Genomic DNA, 18,767 nt, shown 5'->3' with positions numbered 1-18,767 from the left:
TGCTAAAGGAAATGCTTTATTCCTGTTTGCTGATATTGCTTTGACTGAGAAAGGGGGGAGGGGGAATTCTCTCCAGAGATTGATAAGGTTAGACCCTATGAGTGTCCAGCTTGGGCTCATAGAGATTCTGTATTTTCTTTTTAGTCTTTAATAAATTCTTTTCTTTTCTATTAAGGACTTGTTGGTCTTTCCTTGGGTGGATTCTCAGGGAAAGAGAAGGGGGAGGTATCCCTCTGTAGTTAGATCCCGTGTCTCTCCTAGGAAAAGGGAGGGGGGAGGAAGCAGGGGGAATGGTTTGTTTCTCCTGGGTGTAAGAACTCCATGGATTTGGGGCTCTTGGAATCCCCTAGGATTTTGGGGAAGGACTGTGTCTCAATCCACATTTAATGATTGAGTGGTGGCAGCCTACTAGATCTAAACTAGGATTTTAGTTTAGAGGGAAACCAAGTCAGGTCCCCACATTGGAGCCCAACAGTTCCAAGTGGGGGTGAGACCTTTGACAACACAACTTTAAATGAGCATGTTAACAACGTTAACTGGGATGACTTTAAGTGAGGAGTTACTATACCAACCTCCTGCCCAGGATGGTGACGGTGACTGTGAAATGCTCAAGGAGATTAAAAGAGGCTATAAAAACAGAAAACTCAGTAATAATGGAGGATTTCAACTCATAGATCAGTAATTGGTTAAAAGACAGGAAACAAAGGGTAGGAATAAATGGTCAGTTTTCAGAATGGAGAAAGTTAAATAGCGGGGTCCTTCAAGGATCAGTACTGGACCAGTGCTGTTCAAGATATTCATAAATTATCTGGAAAAAGGAGTAAACAGTGGCATGGCAAAGTTTGCAGTTGATACAAAATTACTCAAGATAGTTAAGTCAAAGCACACTGCAAAAAGTTACAAAGGGAACTCACAAAACTGGGGGACTGGTCAAGAAAATGGGAGATGAAAATCAATGTTGATACATGTAAAGTAATGAACATTCAAAAACAATCTCAACTACACATACAAAATGATGAGGTCTGTCTTTCTTGAGCGGCAACAGCTAATTTATTTTGGAGTAATTGTGGATGGTTCTCTGAAAACATCTACTCAGTGTACAATGGCAGTAAAAAAAACCTAACAGAATGTAAGGAACCATAAGGAAAGGTCAAGATAAGACGACCCCCATGCATAGGCGGCAGGTTTGTATAATTTTTGGTGGGGCCCAAAATGGTGGTGCCCCCCCCGCTCCCGCCCTGTAAGCCGATATAAAATGAAGCTACAACGCGTCAGTGCCACAAGATTACAAGGGTCAATTAAAAGTGGAAAGTCAGAAGCAGCACTTGCCTACTTCAATATACAGTATTATATTTTGTTGCATCTGTTGTGATGAAGTGGGAATGTTCTTAATATTTTCTCTGAATACTGTGTGGGTGCCTCAGTTTCCCCTGCAAGATGCCAACTGAAGGTGTTGGGGACAAAGAGATCAGGTGGCCTCCTTGTCCAGAAGAGACACAGAGGCCAGAGGAGGGAGTGTCAGTTTGGAGCTGGCTGGGGAAATTGGGAGAGACCCAGAACTTGGTTCTGGGCTCCCCACCCCCCAAGATGGACCTGACAGAGGGGTTCTGTTTTCTGTACCAACAAGCTCTGTTTAAACTGTGTTCCCGTCATCTAATAAACCTTCTGTTTTACTGTCTGGCTGAGAGTCACATCTGACTGCGGAGTTGGGGTGCAGCGACCTCTGGTTGCCCCAGGACCAGCCTGGGCAGACTCACTTTGGAAAGTGCATGACGTGGAAGGGCATGCTGAATGCTCTGAGGTCAGACCCAGGAAGGTGTAAGCTTCTTGCCCTGGAGACAGTATGCTCCGAGAGAGGAGGCTCCCCCAGAGTCCTGACTGGCTTTGTATGGAGATGTTCCAAAGCATCACAGCATCCCCTTCCACACCGTGCACTTCCCAGAAGTCCACACAGGCACTGACACTCCCTCCTCCGGCCTTTGTCTCTTTTCCAGGCATTAGGAGGCCACCTGATCTCTCTGTTCTCCAACAGCTTCAGTTGGCACCTTGCAAGGGAAACTGATTTGGGAGAAATGAAGTAAAAGCTGCCCAAACCGAGCTTGAGCACTCCTGAATTTTGAGGTGTTCAAATCTGGAAGGCAGGTGCTGGGGGTGGGAGAGGGCTGTGGGCTCCATGGGGGAGCATGGCAGCAACTGTCTGGAGCTGCATGGAGCCAGATACGCTGGTCTGAGTGGCACAGTAAGCAGTTTGGGGGTTGGAGAAGAGGTAGGGTGTTCGGGGGGGCTGTCTTGGGACAATGAGCAGGGTGAGTTGGATGGGGCAGAGGTTCGAAGGGGCAGTCAGGGGACAGGCAGCAATTGGATAGGCATGGGAGTCTAAGAGGTTTATCAGGGACAGGTAGGGGTGCGGTCCTGGGGGGAAGTTGGGTGGGGTCTCAGGAGGGCAGTTGGGGACAAGGAGATGGGAGGCTTAGATCGGGGCTGAGGGCCCATGGGGCAGTTAGGGGCTGGGGTCTCGGGAGGGGGTAATTGGGGAACAAGGACCAGTGGGGCTTAGATAGGGGGTGGAGGTTCTGGGGGGCAGTTGGGGCTGGGGTCTGGGGAGGGGGCAATCAGCGGACAGTGGCTGGGATTCAAAGGGCTCTGGGCTGCTGGCAGCCGCGGGGATCCCCGAGCCCGTTAAATCCCAGCCGCGGGCCGGGAATCAGAGGGCTCTGTGCTGCCCACTGCGGCGGGGAGCCCAGAGCCCTTTAAATCTCAGCCGCGGCCGGGAATCAGAGGGCTCTGGGCTGCCTGCACCCCGGGGAGCACAGAGCTTTTAAAATCCCAGCCGCGGCTGGGATTTAAAGGGCTCTGGGCTCCCCGCCGCAGCAGGCAGCCCAGAGCCCTCTGATTCCCGGCCGCTGCTGGGATTTAAATGGCTCTGGGCTGCCTGCAACCGCGGGGCGCGCAGAGCCATTTAAATCCCAGCCGCGGCTGGAATTTAAAGGGCTCTGTGCTGCCTGGAAACGCGGGGAGCCCAGAGCCTTTTAAATCCCAGCCGCAGCCGAAATCAGAGGGCGCTGGGCTGCCGGCGGCGGCGGGCAGCCCAGAGCCTGTTAACTCCCTGCCGCCGCGGGGATTCAGAGGGCTCTGGGCTGCCTGCAACCGCGGGGAGCCCAGAGCCCTTTAAATCTCAGCCGCTGCTGGGATTTAAAGGGCTCTGGGCTGCCTGCAACCGCTGGGAGCGCAGAGTTTTAAATCCCAGCCGCGGCTGGGATTTAAAGGGCTCTGGGCTGCCTGCAAACACGGGAGCCCAGAGCCTTTTAAATCCCAGCCGCAGCCGGGAATCAGAGGGCTCTGGGCTCCCCGCGTTTGCAGGCAGCCCAGAGCCCTTTAAATCTCAGCCGCGGCTGGGATTTAAAGGGCTCTTGGCTGCCTGCACCCGCGGGGAACACAGAGCGTTTAAAATCCCAGCCGCGCCAGGAATCAGAGGGCTCTGGGCTCCCGCGCAGCAGGCAGCCCAGAGCCCTCTGATTCCCGGCCGCTGCTGGGATTTAAAGGGCTCTGGGCTGCCTGCAACCGCGGGGAGCGCAGAGCCTTTTAAATCCCAGCCGCGGCTGGAATTTAAAGGGCTCTGTGCTGCCTGGAAACGCGGGGAGCCCAGAGCCTTTTAAACCCCAGCCGCAGCCGGAAATCAGAGGGCTCTGGGCTTCCCGCTGCAGCAGGCAGCCCAGAGCCTTTTAAATCCCAGCCGCCGCCGGGAATCAGAGGGCTCTGGGCTGCCTGCAACCGCGGGGAGCCCAGAGCCTTTTAAATCTCAGCCGCTGCTGGGATTTAAAGGGCTCTGGGCTGCCTGCAACCTGGGAGCGCAGAGTTTTAAATCCCAGCCGCGGCTGGGATTTAAAGGGCTCTGGGCTGCCTGCAAACACGGGAGCCCAGAGCCTTTTAAATCCCAGCCGCAGCCGGGAATCAGAGGGCTCTGGGCTTCCGCTGCGCGGGAGCCCAGAGCCCTTTAAATCCCAGCCGCGGCCGGGAATCAGCGGGCTCTGGGCTGGCGGCTGCGGCGGGGAGCCCAGAGCCTTTAAATCCCAGCCGCCGGAATCAGAGGGCTCTGGGCTGCCTGCTGCGGCGGGCAGCCCAGAGCCTTTTAAATCCCAGCCGCAGCCGGGAATCAGAGGGCTCTGGGCTTCCCGCTGCAGCAGGCAGCCCAGAGCCCTCTGATTCCCCGCCGCGGCTGGGATTTAAAGGGCTCTGGGCAGCCCTGGCGGAGGCGGCGGCGGCGGGGCGCTCCAAGCAGGGGAGAAAAAACATTGGTGAGGCAGAGCCCCTGCTTGGGATTTATTCATGGGGCTAAAGCCCCAGAGCCCCATATAAGTCGGCGCCTATGCCCCCATGGGATTCAATTTTGTCTTTCCTCCATTCCTTTTATTAAGTTCTCATCTTTATAACTTTTTCCAAAACCTTTGTGGACCTCAGCCAGTAGGCACACAGACTGTGTTAGCAGGAAATCCCTTCCAATTGCTGGGTTTCCCCCAAGCCCAGCAAACTGCACATACATGATAAAGATGAATACAGTACCTTGCATACCTGCTGGACCAAAATCTTGCCTGGTGAGGAATACGGCATGGTCATGGTATTCAGCATGGTCTGGGTCTGAGCGCTGCTGAGAATGGGCCCAGCGGCAGACCTGCTCCAAGCTCCGAGATGGGTTCCCCCGCTCTATCAGGCTGACTGACTGGGGGGTGAAAAGAAAGGAGGGGGCATTACCAGGTGACAATGAACCTGTCCCAAGTTTTGAGGTAGAGGGTTCGGAAGATCCCAGATAGAGTTTCCACAACATTAACAATGAAAACATAGTATATTAAATTTCATAGACTCATAGCTTAAAGCCAGCAAGGACCACCAGATCATATAGTCTGACCTCCTGTATGTCAGAGGCCACTAAACACCACCCAGCCCCGCACAGCAAACCCAACAGCCAAAATCAGACAAATGTATCACAACCCTCAGGAGACTAAGCTCTTGTGTATCACAGGGTGAGAACAGGAGGGGCCAGGTGCACCGGTGCCCAAGGCCCCTCCGATGGCAGGGAACTGATTGAGATATACACGGTCAATCCTGGCAAGTGACCTGCATTCCACGCTGCAGAAGAAGGGAAAAAAATCCCAGGTCACTGCCAATATGATCTGGGGAAACACTCCTTCCCAACTCCATGTACGGCGATCAGTTAGACCCTGAGCATGTGAGCAAGAACCAGCCAACCAAGCAGAGAGAGAAAATGCTTTGTGCCACTTTAGAGTCCTGGCCCACTTTACCCAGTGTCCCATCTCCAGCCACGGCCATCTCTGATGCTTCAGAGGAAGGAGACAAACAAACCCAAACAGAATATATTTGGGGCAAAAAAAATCCTTCCTTGGCCCCTCCCCCTCCAGAAATTATAAACATGCAGCACCCCCAGGAATGGAGGATGTCTGGCACACAGTAAATGGAATAGCAGTATAGGGAGGGGTAATGCTGGACAAAGATCACAAAGTAAGTGCCTAATCTTATGAAAACCTAGGTAAGATCTTCAAGCACAGCAGAGAGGACCTTGATTGTTCAGATAACCCATACACAGCAAACTGCCTGGTACTCAATGTACTGTAGAAGGATGAAGGTCTGAGTTGGCCCTGTCAGGAGTGCAACCTGTGGCTTCTAGTTCACATCTCAATGTTTAGACCTTCTGCTTTTGCCTCCTTTGCATCTTCAGTATATCATCATCAATTAGATGCCGGCATTAACACCTTAGCTGAGAGGCCAGAAACCCTATCTCCTTCCTCAGATGGACATGATGTTCTGTTGTCACCTGCCTGGAGATAAAAGGTAATAATTGGAAATATACCAATCTCCTAAAACTGGAAGGGACCTCGAAAGGTCATTGAGTCCAGCCCCCTGTTTTCACTAGCAGGACCAATTTTTGCCCCAGATCCCTAAGTGGCCTCCTCAAGGATTGAACTCACAACCCTGGGTTTAGCAGGCCAATGCTCAAACCACTGAGCTATCCCTCCCCAAATGCTTGCCACAATGTGGGCTGCCTCAAATCTTTTCCTCATGTACCTGGGAAACCATGAGCACCACCTTCAGGATGCACGCAGTTTCTGCTCACCAGGAATATTTCTCTTGTAATCAGATATTTTCCAGGAAATGCTGGTGTTCTGTATCTGCAGCAGCTCATAAAATGGCTATTTGATTCAGTTCAGCAGGAACCAGACAGAAAAACCCTTCCATCGGTGTAGGCTGCGTCTACATTACAGGGCTATGGAAGCACAGCTATGCTGGTAGGGCAGACATACCCTTTGACTCCTCAGAGAAATCTTTGTATGCCATTTTGTTAGCATCATCACAACACTTTGGGCTTATGCTGTACATTATAGCACATTTAATGAGAGGATCTCAGTGTTCCACATCAGCTGACCAGCCCTGTGAATTAAATATTCTATTTACAGATAGGGAAATAGGCACAGAGTGGTCTAAGATCACACAGCAAAAAAGTGACAAAATCAGGATTTGAACATCTGAGACTCACTGAGAGGCAATGTTGTCCAGTGGACTGAGCAGCAAACTAAGCCTAACGCCAATCCTGGCCCTGACACTGATTCACTGTGTGTCCTAGGGCAGTTCACCTAACCTTTCTGTATTCTGGTTTCTCCATTTGTAAAATAGGAATTAAAATAGTTACCTGATGGACTGTTGTGAGGATTAGTTAACACTTGTCCTCTGCTTTGAAGAGGTGAATCATGAAGGCCCCAATGTCGGAAAGCATTTAATTGTGTGTGCATATTCACCATAGCACTTAAGCACATGCTTCACTGGAATTCAGTGGGACTTGAGCATGTGTGTAAGTCCTGTCCTGAGTAGCAACATTTTCCTGAATTGGGGCTTATGTAAGTGCTAATTATTACTGCTAGCAGACACCACACCAGACTGTTGCTGTGCACTGAATTCCCTTTTGAAGGGCGACAGGGGAGTATTGTGCCTTGACTCTTACTACTACTACATGCCCCCTCCACACTGCTCTTTGTCTTGGTGAAGAGCTCAAAATGAGCGCAGCTATAGCAAAACAAAAACCAAATGCCACAGAACCAGTCCAGAAAGCTTCTTCTCTGCACTGTGGTGTGACAGAAAATCCCTGCAACCAAAAATTAACCTCAGTTAACCAAATAAGATGTTAATTACTGAGAGATTAACCCTCCTGCCCTACCCCTTCCCAAGCCAGCTCAGAGCTGGAGTCAGCAGCAGCAGTGGGGGAAGGGTAAGAGTTCTCAATCAAAAACACAGGGGTACTGTAAGGCAGAGATGTCCTCATGTCTGCCTTCTATAGAAGGAAAATCTTTGGAGTCTAGGAATTTCAGCAAGTCTCACGTGAAACTGAGAGAAATTCAAGATAGTTTTGTTTCAGTCTGGCAAAGCCACAGCATGTGACAGCTGCTTACAGAGGGAATGGAACTAATATTTCATATTTAAACAGAAATCTATTTGCCTTTCACACTTTAGCAAAAGATCAAAAATAGCTCTTCAGAGCAGGGAACTTGCCTTACTGTTTGTAAAGCCCAGTGCAAATTTACCACACTGCACACGTTATTTTTAACAACAATAATTGTATCTGCATTTAAAGTAAAGCATTTGTTCCTTTGTTTTTCCATCCTAGCAGGTCCTGTGCTTAAGCTACAATGCTGATTGCTGACCCTGTGAGATCCCAATAATTTCTATGTAACAGATTTTGATACCACATACATCTGCACAGAGGATTAGCTCAAGGAGAAGATTGGCTGTGTGGAAGAGGATCTCTAATGCAAACACTAATATATAACTAGACTGAATCCTGACTCATCTCCCCAGACATACACACCAATCTGAAAGCAGGGGGTGCAGACAGACGGGGAAGTTAGCTGAAGGTGTCGTTTTTATAGACATAACCCAGTCTGGAAACTCATTGCATCCCTCAGCCCAAGTCTGAGCATGCTGTATATTGTGAACATCCCCTTCCCCTAGATAGCATCCTCTACTCACTCCAGCCCTGTATTTACCTGTCTGTAGCCCACCATGATCATTCTGACCAAGACAATGTTAATGTGAACCCCCAAGGACTCGTCATGGTAAATTTCATCCACCTAAGGGAAAAAAAAGAAAATAGAAAATAAAAAGTTAAAAATAACCCTATTTAAAAAAACACTGGCTTTTGAAATGTCCTCAAGCCTATAACAATAGGCAAACCTCTCCAGATCCTATGACAGTACAGAGTATCTGCTAGCTTTCTTCATGTGACTATTGATCTAAAAAGGTGCAGTGGGACACTAAGAGGAGACACTGTCGGACAACATCTTTAAAAAGCAGTATAATATTTTGTCTCTCTTGTAATTGCTTCTTCAAAACTTGAAATTAACACTTACAGTAACTGCTGATCCCTTGCCAGGTAGAGCTGGTATAAGCAGTATCTCTCTGAAGGTTCAAACCCTATTTCAGCTTATTAACCTCTTTTATCACATGGGAGTCTCTGGTCACAGTCAAGAGATTCCCTGCTGAGTGATATCTCCAGGATTTACTCCACCCTTGTGTAGTGGAGTAGCATGTTCTTTAATTTCCAAACACTGAACGCAGCAGTGCCAGCTGTACCCCACTTTCCCCTCACACAACCACTAGTATATTAACTAGGTCTTTGTTCCGAGCTCCTCCTGTGCCTACATGTAGAGGGATTGCTATTTGATATAGTAGTTCTGGTCTGGAGGAAGGACTTATGTAGTATCCCAGTTCTGGGGATGCAGTGTAACATTTCTTATGAAGCAGGTATTTCTATCCATGGTTCTCATTACATCCATTTAAAAACTCTCTTGGGGAACACAACACAATCATCCTGCACTGTGGTGGTTCTCTCTCCAAAAGGGCTTTGTTGCCAACTCCTTGAAGAAAAACACATTGTACTTGATAAGTAGCTAGTGACACTAGCCCACTACTGGGAGAGTAGTCTCAGAAAGGAGATACCCCATATCACTCTCAATCGAAGGAGACAAAAGCATGCTGGATGCAGGTCCTTGTCCACACCTTGGACCGTCAATGGCTATGCAGGGTGTGGAAAGTTTTGCAAATCCAGCAATTCAACTAGGTGGACATCCATTCAATGCTTTAGAATGTACATTATTGCTTTGATACATCACTGCCCAACCCCTAGCCCTCCAAAAGCACTTCACACCCATCCCCCATAGCAAAAAAAGATCAGGAAAAGCCTCTGATAAAAAGCTTTCAGAGTCTCTCTTCCAGCTGGCACAATCGTCTTTCTGCCACTGCCAAGAGATCCTATCAGAGGTTCTTTTTGAGGGGCAGCTGACAGAAATGTCCTAGAGACACCAGAGGATAATACAGAGACAAAGGAAACTTGCTAGATGTGATTCAACGCCCTTCTCTCTCTCACCACCCCCTTCAGTACACAAGCCCCTTCCTCACCCTGTCCTTGAACAAAGCAAACTGAATTCAATCTGTTCCGATTCGTTCTGTGAGGTCTCTCCAGACCGCTTCACCTTCTCTTTCCTCCCAGCTCTTCGCCCTTCCCTTCCTTTCTCATGTTTGCTATGCATTCATCTGATGAAGTCCTAACTCACATGCCTCACGGGAGCAAGAAATGGTTAAAATAATCTTCCCTTGCTTCATTTGAAGAAAAACACTGTAAAGCAAAACTGACGGCAGGATGACAAGGGTAGAATATCCTTCCTTTCCGGGGTGCCTATCACATAACCCACATGAAAACGCCTTTCATTTCTGGAACATAGTGGGCTGTTTGTCTCCACACAGGGCAAGAGACAGACTCTCTTCAAAAGATGTAACACCAAATAAATATTTAAACACAGACACACATCTACACATACTCTGTTTGAACAGTCTCCATAGTGACACTTAAATACTGTCCCAAAGCCTTGCCTAACCCCACTCCTGCTCCTTTCCTCACTCTGATTCTGATATACAAAGTCATGCATGGCCCAGTGCAGAGTTAGTGTCTTTCTTTTTTTAATAAATGGTCCATTTTTAAAAAGCAAAATTTCCAAATGATTGGGCGCTTTGCTGTCTGATGATATCCCTGTTATCGTCAACTGAGTCCAGAACAGCTAGATTTCCCATGGCACTTGCATCAATCTCAGATCATCCTGCAATGAGTGGTTATTACCAGTGGAGAGTCTGAACTCATCCAGTGGAAGGAACTGTTTCATGTCCTAATATCCTCGCATTTTAAGGCGAAAAATGGCATTTCAGAGAGAGATACAAGATCTTATCAGGCTGAGTGAATTAGTCATCTGAAAGTCCGCATCAGCTATAAAAGCCTGTTAAATCTGGCCTACCAATTCACATGCCAATTCTCCTCAATAGCCTACTCTGTCCTTTCTTTTGGAAGCTATTGGAGAGTCCTACAGTCAGGGCCAGCTCCAGGTTTTTTGCCGCCGCAAGCGGCAGGGGAAAAAAAGAAGCCGCGATCAGCGGCAGCTCCACCGCGCCACTTTCTTCTTCGGGGGCAGGTCCTTCTCTCTGAGAGGGACCAAAGGACCCGCTGACAAATTGCCACCGAAGAGCTCGACCTGCCGCCCCTTCCCCTTGGTTGCCCCAAGCACCTGCTTGCTGAGCTGGTGCCTGGAGCCGGCCCTGCCTACAGTAAACACATGCCCAAAATAAAATTTTAGACTAATGAACCACATCTGCCAGCAGTGATAACTTCCATCCCAGTACAATTTCCTTAACACACTAGTGGCTTTTGGGAGATGTAGTCCATTCAAACCAACTATCCTGGTGGAAACACAAAGGGGGCTGTCTGAAAAGTGGAAAGAATAAAGTCTGAAATACTGAAAATGCTCTTTAAAATGGCTTTGTTAATGAAGTCAGCCACTAAGCAAAACACTTGCACAGATGCCAAGAAATCTAGTCTGTGCATGCAGCTCCAGTGACAAAATATATACAAAAGCAAGAGAGACATCTGTGGCCCTCAACCACCCACAAAACAGATGTGAATTTGGCAGAAAAACTGGTCTCTAAAATATTTTGATTTTTTATAACATCAGACTTGCCTTTTTCAAATGCTGATCAGGTTAGCACTGCTATGGGGCACACAGCTGGAGTGGGGGTAGGAAGGGTTCCAAAGCTATCAGAGTTGTTTTTTTGCTAGTTCCTCAGTCTCCCAACTAAACCACTGGAAATACAAAAGCCGGAATCGTCACAGATTTAAGCAAAAGGTGAACTGGATTGCCAACTATCAGGAAATATATTTAAAACTGTCAGTTACAGTCAGTAAAAAAATGTACAGTATGTCAGTAAAAATGGTAAGTTAACTTAAATGGTTTCCTTATTTCACCCAAAAGAGAAATATTTTTCCTTTACTCTTCCATAAATTTCCAGACTATAAGAATATTTTAAATATGTCATCCAGATTTATGGGACTTTTCTGTTTTGATGGCTAAAGTTGTGGATTCTTTAAAAATTCATACAGACATTGTATGAAGCCAGAATTGCAATTTTCCAGACTACATTAATACTTTTTAATGTATGGAACCTAGAATGTATATACACCTCTACCTCGATATAACGCTGTCCTCAGGAGCCAAAAAATCTTACCGCGTTATAAGTGAAACCATGTTATATCAAACTTGATTTGATCCGCTGGAGCACGCAGCCCCACCCCCCCAGAGTGCTGCTTTACCGCATTATATCCGAATTCGTGTTATATGGGGTGGCATTATAATGGGGTAGAGGTGTACTTATTTTGTATTTGAAATGGCATCAGTAATTAAAAGCTGGAGTGTAAATCAATTTTGAATACAGTACAACCTTGCTAAATCTCTCTAGGGATTAATACAGCTACTAAGAATTACTGATGTTTGCAAAGGAGTAATTTAAGCCCTGATCCTGCAACTTGTTGTGCACAGGCAGACACAATTAAAGTCAATGGGACTGTCTGTGCAACAAGCTGCAATTCGCCTTAGACATTTAGGGCCTGGTCTTGCAGCCCTGACTCACATGATTTGCCTCAGTGTTTCCTGTGAGACTGACTACACACATGCAAGCAAAGTTTGCACAAGTGGGCCCTTATTCAGCAAGTGCAGTAAGCAAGCAAACAAGCCCAACAAAATAGCAAGGATAATACATCACAAAATGTTCTCTGATAATGTATTCAGCAAATGTAGCTCAGTGGAGCTGTGATAATATTTCATAGCATATTAGTAACCTTCTGAAGTACAGTTTGTAAAAATAATGAAATATTTTTAGTAATTACTTGCTTATTCTTTCTTACTGGAAAAAGAAAGCTTGGTTCTCTGAGGGTCATAAGTAGTTATCTATCCATCTTGGAATTTCTAGCATATTCATCATCATAATCAGTGCCGTAACAAGGGTGAGGCAAGTGCCTCACTTGCCTCAGGCATACAAAGCCAAGGGGAGCAGAAAGTGGTGGAGAAAAAGGGAAAAAAAGAAAAAGCCACTGGCTGGCACAGAAATATTTATAACCCAGGTGATCTCCCCCCCCCCCGCCCCACCTGCCGCCCCCCTGTGCCTCCCCAAGTGTCCCCCAGCCCCGACTTTCTCCCCGCCTCTCCCCGCCCAAGCAGAGCATCTCCATGCTTCCAATCCCTGCAGCAACTGCTGCCACAGGGTCCTAGTGCCCCCCATCTCACTGCCAGGGCAGACTGACTCTGAGCCTGCCCTTCCCCCTCAGACCCTTTCATTTTCTAATGGGACCCTCCAGAAGCACAGGGAGTCCCCCTGCCAACAGTCACCGCTCCTGCCCTATGCTGGGAAGGAGGCAGCCCCATCCCTCACCCCCAGTGAGCCTACAGTCAGGGGCAACAGCAGGGGAGGAGGCGCACGCAGCACCCCCCGGCACCCACCATGGGGGAGGCGAGGGAGATTCCTGGACCTGAGAGGGGCCCTAGGAGCACATGCAGTGACAGTGGTGGGGGTGAGTGCGCTGCTGGGGAGGCAGGAAAGCGGGGGATCCTCCCCCAGAGCTCGCTGCTGCTGGCAGGGAAAGGGCTGGGGGGAGTCCTTCTCTCTGGCCCCTGTCCCGTAGCAGCCCCAAACTCATCCCCAGCCCAGAGCCCACACCCCAAGTCAGAGCTTTCAGCCCCGCACCGCACCCTCAACCCTCTGCCCGAGCCCTGAGCCCCTCCAGCACTCAGGAGCAGCACCAGGATTTCTGGCGCCCTAGGCAGAATTTGAGGGGCGGCATTTTGTGCGCTCCTCACGGGGCTCGTGGGAGCTTCCGGTTCCGCTCCCATCACGCTGCTGAAGAAGGACCCTCCGCTGAAATGCCGCAGGCGACAGCGGCAGTCATTGAGCTGCTCAATTGCCTGCCGCTGTTTTCTGTGGCACGTCGGCAGAAGGTCCTTCTTTGGCGGCGCAACGGGAGCGGAACCGGAAGCTCCCGTGCACCCCGGGGGGAGCGCACAAAATGCTGCCCCCCGAATCCTGGCGCCCTAGGCGACCGCCTAGGGTCGCCTAATGGAAGCACCGGCCCTGCCAGCACCCTAAACACCTTATCCCCAGTCCCAGCCAGAGCCCTCACCCCCCACACTCCTACTCTTGCCCCTAGCCTTGAGCCCCTCCCACACCCCAAACCCCTCATCTGCAGCCACAACCCACAGCCCGCACACCAGCCCCCCCTTCCGCTGCACCCCTTCCCTCCCCAAACGCCTCCCAGAACCTTCACCCCCTCCCTCTGCACCCCCTCTCATCCCCAAACTCCCTCCCAGAGCCTGCACCCCAATCCCCTGCCCCAGCCTAAGGCCTGCACCCCAGACCTCCTCCCTCACCCAAACTCCCTCCCAGAGCCTTGGGCGGGTGGGGGGGTAGAGTCTGGGCAGGGACAGGTTCTGGGCACCACACAAATTTCTACAAACCTGCCACCCCTGATCCTGCCCTGCAAGCCTGAACTCCCAGCATTCTCAGGACACATGCTGATCCCTAGTGGCCACTGCTGATATCCAGCACCTCTGTCCTCTCTTAACCTGTGAGTCCCTCTCTGGATTGGAACTGGACTGGAACCAAAGACCATCTTGGAAGCAACATTACCAGCCCAAGCAGTCAAAAATCATGAGTTGACCTCCCAAAATCACAGGCTCTACCGCCGCCGCTTCATCCATTCTTCAGCAGCAATTCAGCGGCAGACCCTTCCCTCCAAGAGGGACTGAGGGACTCGCCGCCGAATTGCTGCCAAAGAGCCGCCCCTGGGGGAGGGCGCAATTTTATATTCTTGCCTCGGGCACAAAAATACCTAGTTACGGCTCTGATCATAATATCTAAGCACCAAGATCTGAGAGTCTCTTTGAGAACAGTGCAACACAGTGATCCAAAAACTGCACTAGCTACTTACAGACAAGAAAAATATTCTGGCACTGGGAAGTAGAAGAGAACTGGAGTTAGTATGACACATTTCATATTAAGTTCAGATATATCTCAAATGTGTTTCACAAAGCAATGAATTCAAACTTGATCTAGAGTAGCACAATGCTTATGGGAATGGTTGTAGCCATTACGGTCTCAAAAATAGATTATGTAAAAGTAGGACGCTGGAAACTATTTTACTGAGAGAGGGAATTTCATCCCTACTCTTTTTTTAAAGGAATGTCTTGGGATCTTTAACTCCCACCTGGACAGTTATGTGCAGAATGAACTTCAGTCTAACGTCTCCCTCAGATGACTGTTGCTAGTAGCTCCTACCTTATGTACATAAGTGCTGAAGCAGAAATCTAATTCTCTACCACCAGATAGAGATCAGGGTCATTTCTACAACACTTTAGTAGGAAACTGAAGGATCCATATCTGATAGAAACTAATATGACTTTCACAGGTTAATTTAAAAAAACCCACATGTGGATCAGCATTGCCCCAGGGGTAAACTGCACAGCATATTTTTTATATCCAGATTATATAATTGATTGAACAAAATCAAAAGTTTCTGCACTGGCAAGAAGCACAGGGGTGCGTTGCTTTCTGGTGTGATGAGCCCGACCCCAATCAGGAAGAGTTTCTAGGAGAAACGCCAGCACGGGGCCAGCTCCTCCTGCCCTCGGGCTAAAGTGCCTGTTGAGTTAGAGAAAAACTGGCAGAGCTTCAAAAGCACACCAAATGCCAGCTCCTTTCTGAACCTGACAGCTCTGACCTGAAGTGCCTTAAGAAGCATTTTGGCAGCTTACGCCACCCCATCAACTGGGTTAGACTTGGCTGGAGTGGAGAGGAGGTAAGAATGAGGGCAAGGAGAGAGGATGGGCAGCAAGAATTTGGGAGGGGAGGTAGAGAAGAGAAGGGAGAAACTGCAACTCGACATCATGAAAAACGTTAAGTTAAATCTGCCAATTGGTAGCAGTTTGTTTCTCTCCACCACATGAAATAAATCCCTTCCCTTGTCTCCACAACTCAAAGATGATTAATCCTTTGCCATATACACTTATGATTTCAAGTTGGATTGAAGCTGAAGGGGATAGAAAGGGAAGGGGGCAGGGAGGGAATCCTTGGCCACTCTTCCTTTGCAGGAGATGCTGTTCTATGCTTTCCTTTCTAATCAATGGGAAAGATACAGTTACACAGATACTGGAATATCCTGGAACACGCTCAAGCCTGCACTGAGTAGAAAAGCAGAGTGGCTACTGCAGATGGAAACCTTCTGTGCACTTGTTTCTAGGAGCAAGCCCCAGAGAATATTTTCATTGCCATGTGAGGAGCATTAAGTGAATGACATGACTCTTCATGCCCTCTGCTGATACCATTAGCTGGTCAATGTCTTAAAAGAAAATCCCTCTGTGCAAATACCTTCTCAGCAAATGGATCTGTTAAAGGGACCAGACTACATGAAAACAGCTGGCGTGAAACTCTTATTATCAGACTTATCAGATAGTTTATATACCCAGCCCTCATAATGCTCTGATGAGGAATACCCTCCAAAACCAACATGTCTATTTAATAAACAAATTTATCACCAACATTATTGCTAATTCCTAGCAATGATTTAGGTGCCCAATAGCAAGAAAAATCAATCTGTATGACCCTGGCTGTATAGCAGTAGGTAACATCAAAGCTCCTAGGACTGTGCTGACATGGTGGATGATGCTGGTACAGTAAAACAAGGAAGTAAACATTAACATACTGGATACCATCTCTCCTGTCAGTCACTTGATAAACTTGCCAGTTCCATCAGGTCCTTTCTGAGTCTGGCTAGTTCTGGAGGTGAACCTTACAATTCTGCCACATACCATGGGTCATTCTGATGCTCCTAATTCACAGTGAGTACTTGCCCAAATACAGCGCATATCACTAATATGTAATCATGGCAAAAGGCACCAGAGGTCTGCATGACAACAAAACAAATTTGCAATTTCTAGACTTCACTGTCTTTGAGCAATGACTTGACCAAAAAAATGGAATTTTCCAAATGAGCAAAATCCCTGCCATTTCTAAATCCCAGATCTCATCTCAAATTAACTTCTGCCCCAATTTCCATGCCAATATGGACTTGTGAAAAATCTTTTCTGGAGCTTTAAGGGCAGGGGCAAAAGCACTACTTACTATACTAAGTATACTCAGAGCTAATACTAGAGAGCACCTTACATTTTTGGGTGCCACACAAACTAAGTTGCTCTCCAAACATTTCTGTAAGTTAGGTAAGTGTAATTATCCAGATTTTACAGATGGGAAAACTGAGGCACAGAACAATTAAGTGATTTGTCCACGACTGCACTGCTAGTCAGGACTTCCTAGCTTCTAGCACGAATGTCTACCCACTACACAATACGGCTCCTCAACAAAACAACAATAGATGTGTGAAGAGCTTCATATCCAAACAGGCAACTCCCTCTGTTAACCACTTTACAACATAAAAAAGAAGCCTGTTGAAAGTTATGTTATGACCACTTTACGCTGCGAGTGACTTCCACCCTGCTGGATTTGCCCACCACGGAATACCCCTAATGTAAATGAATTCCCCGCGTGGCACAGAACTGGCTAAATGATTTTTGCTGGTCCCTTTTGTGGCCACTTAAGACAAGTTTCTCTATATATGAACTTTGAAATAAAAATGGTAGCTCATACCTTAGGGCCCTTCACATGCAGCTGGTTGTACTACTATGATTAACACTGTCCCTGCTGTTTGCAACAAGTCTTCCTAGTAATAAGGCTATTTGATGGCTCCCAGACACTGTGCTTAGTTACTGTACCAAGTTGTCCCTTCTTGCCCCAATGTCAGCTTTAAAAAGGGACTTTTCACGCTGAAGCAAATTTGTAAACCAGTTATGCCTAAAGCATAATGCTTTGACATTCTGTATTCACCCTGTCATGGCTGAAGATGTGTGTTTGAATAAGAGCTTTCTCCCTCCCAATATAGTACCACATTCAGCTAGTTGGCCCTTCAAAGTATTCACAATAATACTTGACTTTTGATATCACAACCATGGAAACGACTGTGATCTCAGAAATCTATCATTGTGACTGATCGAGGCAAAAAATAAAAATGGCCTGAGGAGGGTAACGTTCCTCATTAAAACACCAATATCTTGGATAAGAATGTCAAGGAAAATTGTAATACATGAAAGTGAAAGTCTGTTCTAAAGAATTTCCCCAATGTGGCAATCCCCTTTCCAGAGTTAGAAACCTACAATCCACAGGAAGTTGTTTCTCCACCAAGATTCTTCCAGAGGAAAATCTTTTCTCTTGAACACAATCTCCACCTAAAAGTAGTTTGCATTTTCTAAAATCTCTAAATAAGGCTTCACTAAAGTTCTGTTTTGCTGAGAACTTACAAACAATTAAATACTTGACAGAATGGTAGGATGTAAGTCACTCCTCTAGCAGAACTCTGAGTCAGGAGGTTTCCTTAGCAACCCAAAACAATAGGAAAATACTTAGTAACTTTGTATTGTCAAGCAAATTCACTGGAAATATCTTATCACCCAGGTTTTCTTAATAGGTAGATGCAGAGCATTGGTGAGAAAACACCAATAGGAAAATTCCTAGGCTGCCATCTGTTTCCAGTGAAAGAAATCTTTGTCTACCTGCCCACCCCACTACACAGAAGTAGAAAATGAAAATCCTTCTTCCAGCAACATGGTGAAGGCAGAATTCCTGTTATAGCTACGCCATCTTTGTATCTAATGATATTGGTTCTACTCTGCCTACTGTCTCAGTTCTGCAGGTGGATAACATGCCCAGAATTAGTTCTGTGAGCACAAAGCATCCAGAATTGGTTCTGCAGGGAGAGAAAGAATGCCCAGGATTAGCTTTGCAGGCAAGTTTCAGAACCTAGAATAAAAACTAAATCCAACCCCCTGAGTGGATCACTTTGCACCTCATCTTCAACTCATTCCCCTGCTGTGTTGAGAAATATAGTATCATTGATTCCTCTCTGGGTAAATCCTCTAATCACCTGTCAAATCAAATGCTGGAATGAACGCAAATGAAAAGGGTGTTTAACTTCCAAAGTCAGAACCAAACTGAGTGATGACTCCCCAAAATCTAACTGAAGGGCACTTACAGGGAACCAGTGTGGCCTGAAAGTTGGGCGAGATGGGACCGTCTCCCAGATTAGGAGAGTGGAAATTCCAGTTCCACTGAAGGATTCTGGCTGTGTTCCTTATAACGCTTGGCGGCAATCAAAAGGGAGCAGGAGTCTGAAATCTGATAACAGACCAGGGATTGCCGCTGGGGAGTCCCACAGGGCTCCTACTCTACGCTTGTTCAAAACAGTAACAGAATCAAGCTTTTTACCATGTCCCTCTGTTTTCTCTGTTATA

General features: G+C 47.5%; 1 protein-coding gene across 2 annotated transcripts in view; it reads right to left on the bottom strand.

The window, feature by feature from the left end:
- ADAMTS14 (ADAM metallopeptidase with thrombospondin type 1 motif 14) overlaps positions 1-18,767 on the bottom strand; it is a 106,778-nt gene that overhangs the window by 44,111 nt on the left and 43,900 nt on the right. For both annotated transcript variants that reach the window (XM_039482173.1, XM_039482174.1), the window contains 2 exons: positions 8,049-8,132; positions 4,561-4,717 (listed from right to left, as the gene is read on the bottom strand). In XM_039482173.1, the coding sequence (XP_039338107.1) occupies positions 4,561-4,717; positions 8,049-8,132 (241 nt within the window). The remainder of the gene's footprint in view (positions 1-4,560; positions 4,718-8,048; positions 8,133-18,767) is intronic.

Source organism: Mauremys reevesii, linkage group 7 (assembly GCF_016161935.1).
Source record: "Mauremys reevesii isolate NIE-2019 linkage group 7, ASM1616193v1, whole genome shotgun sequence".
Classification (NCBI taxonomy): domain Eukaryota; kingdom Metazoa; phylum Chordata; order Testudines; family Geoemydidae; genus Mauremys; species Mauremys reevesii.
This window is presented reverse-complemented; position numbering and strand designations above follow the sequence as displayed.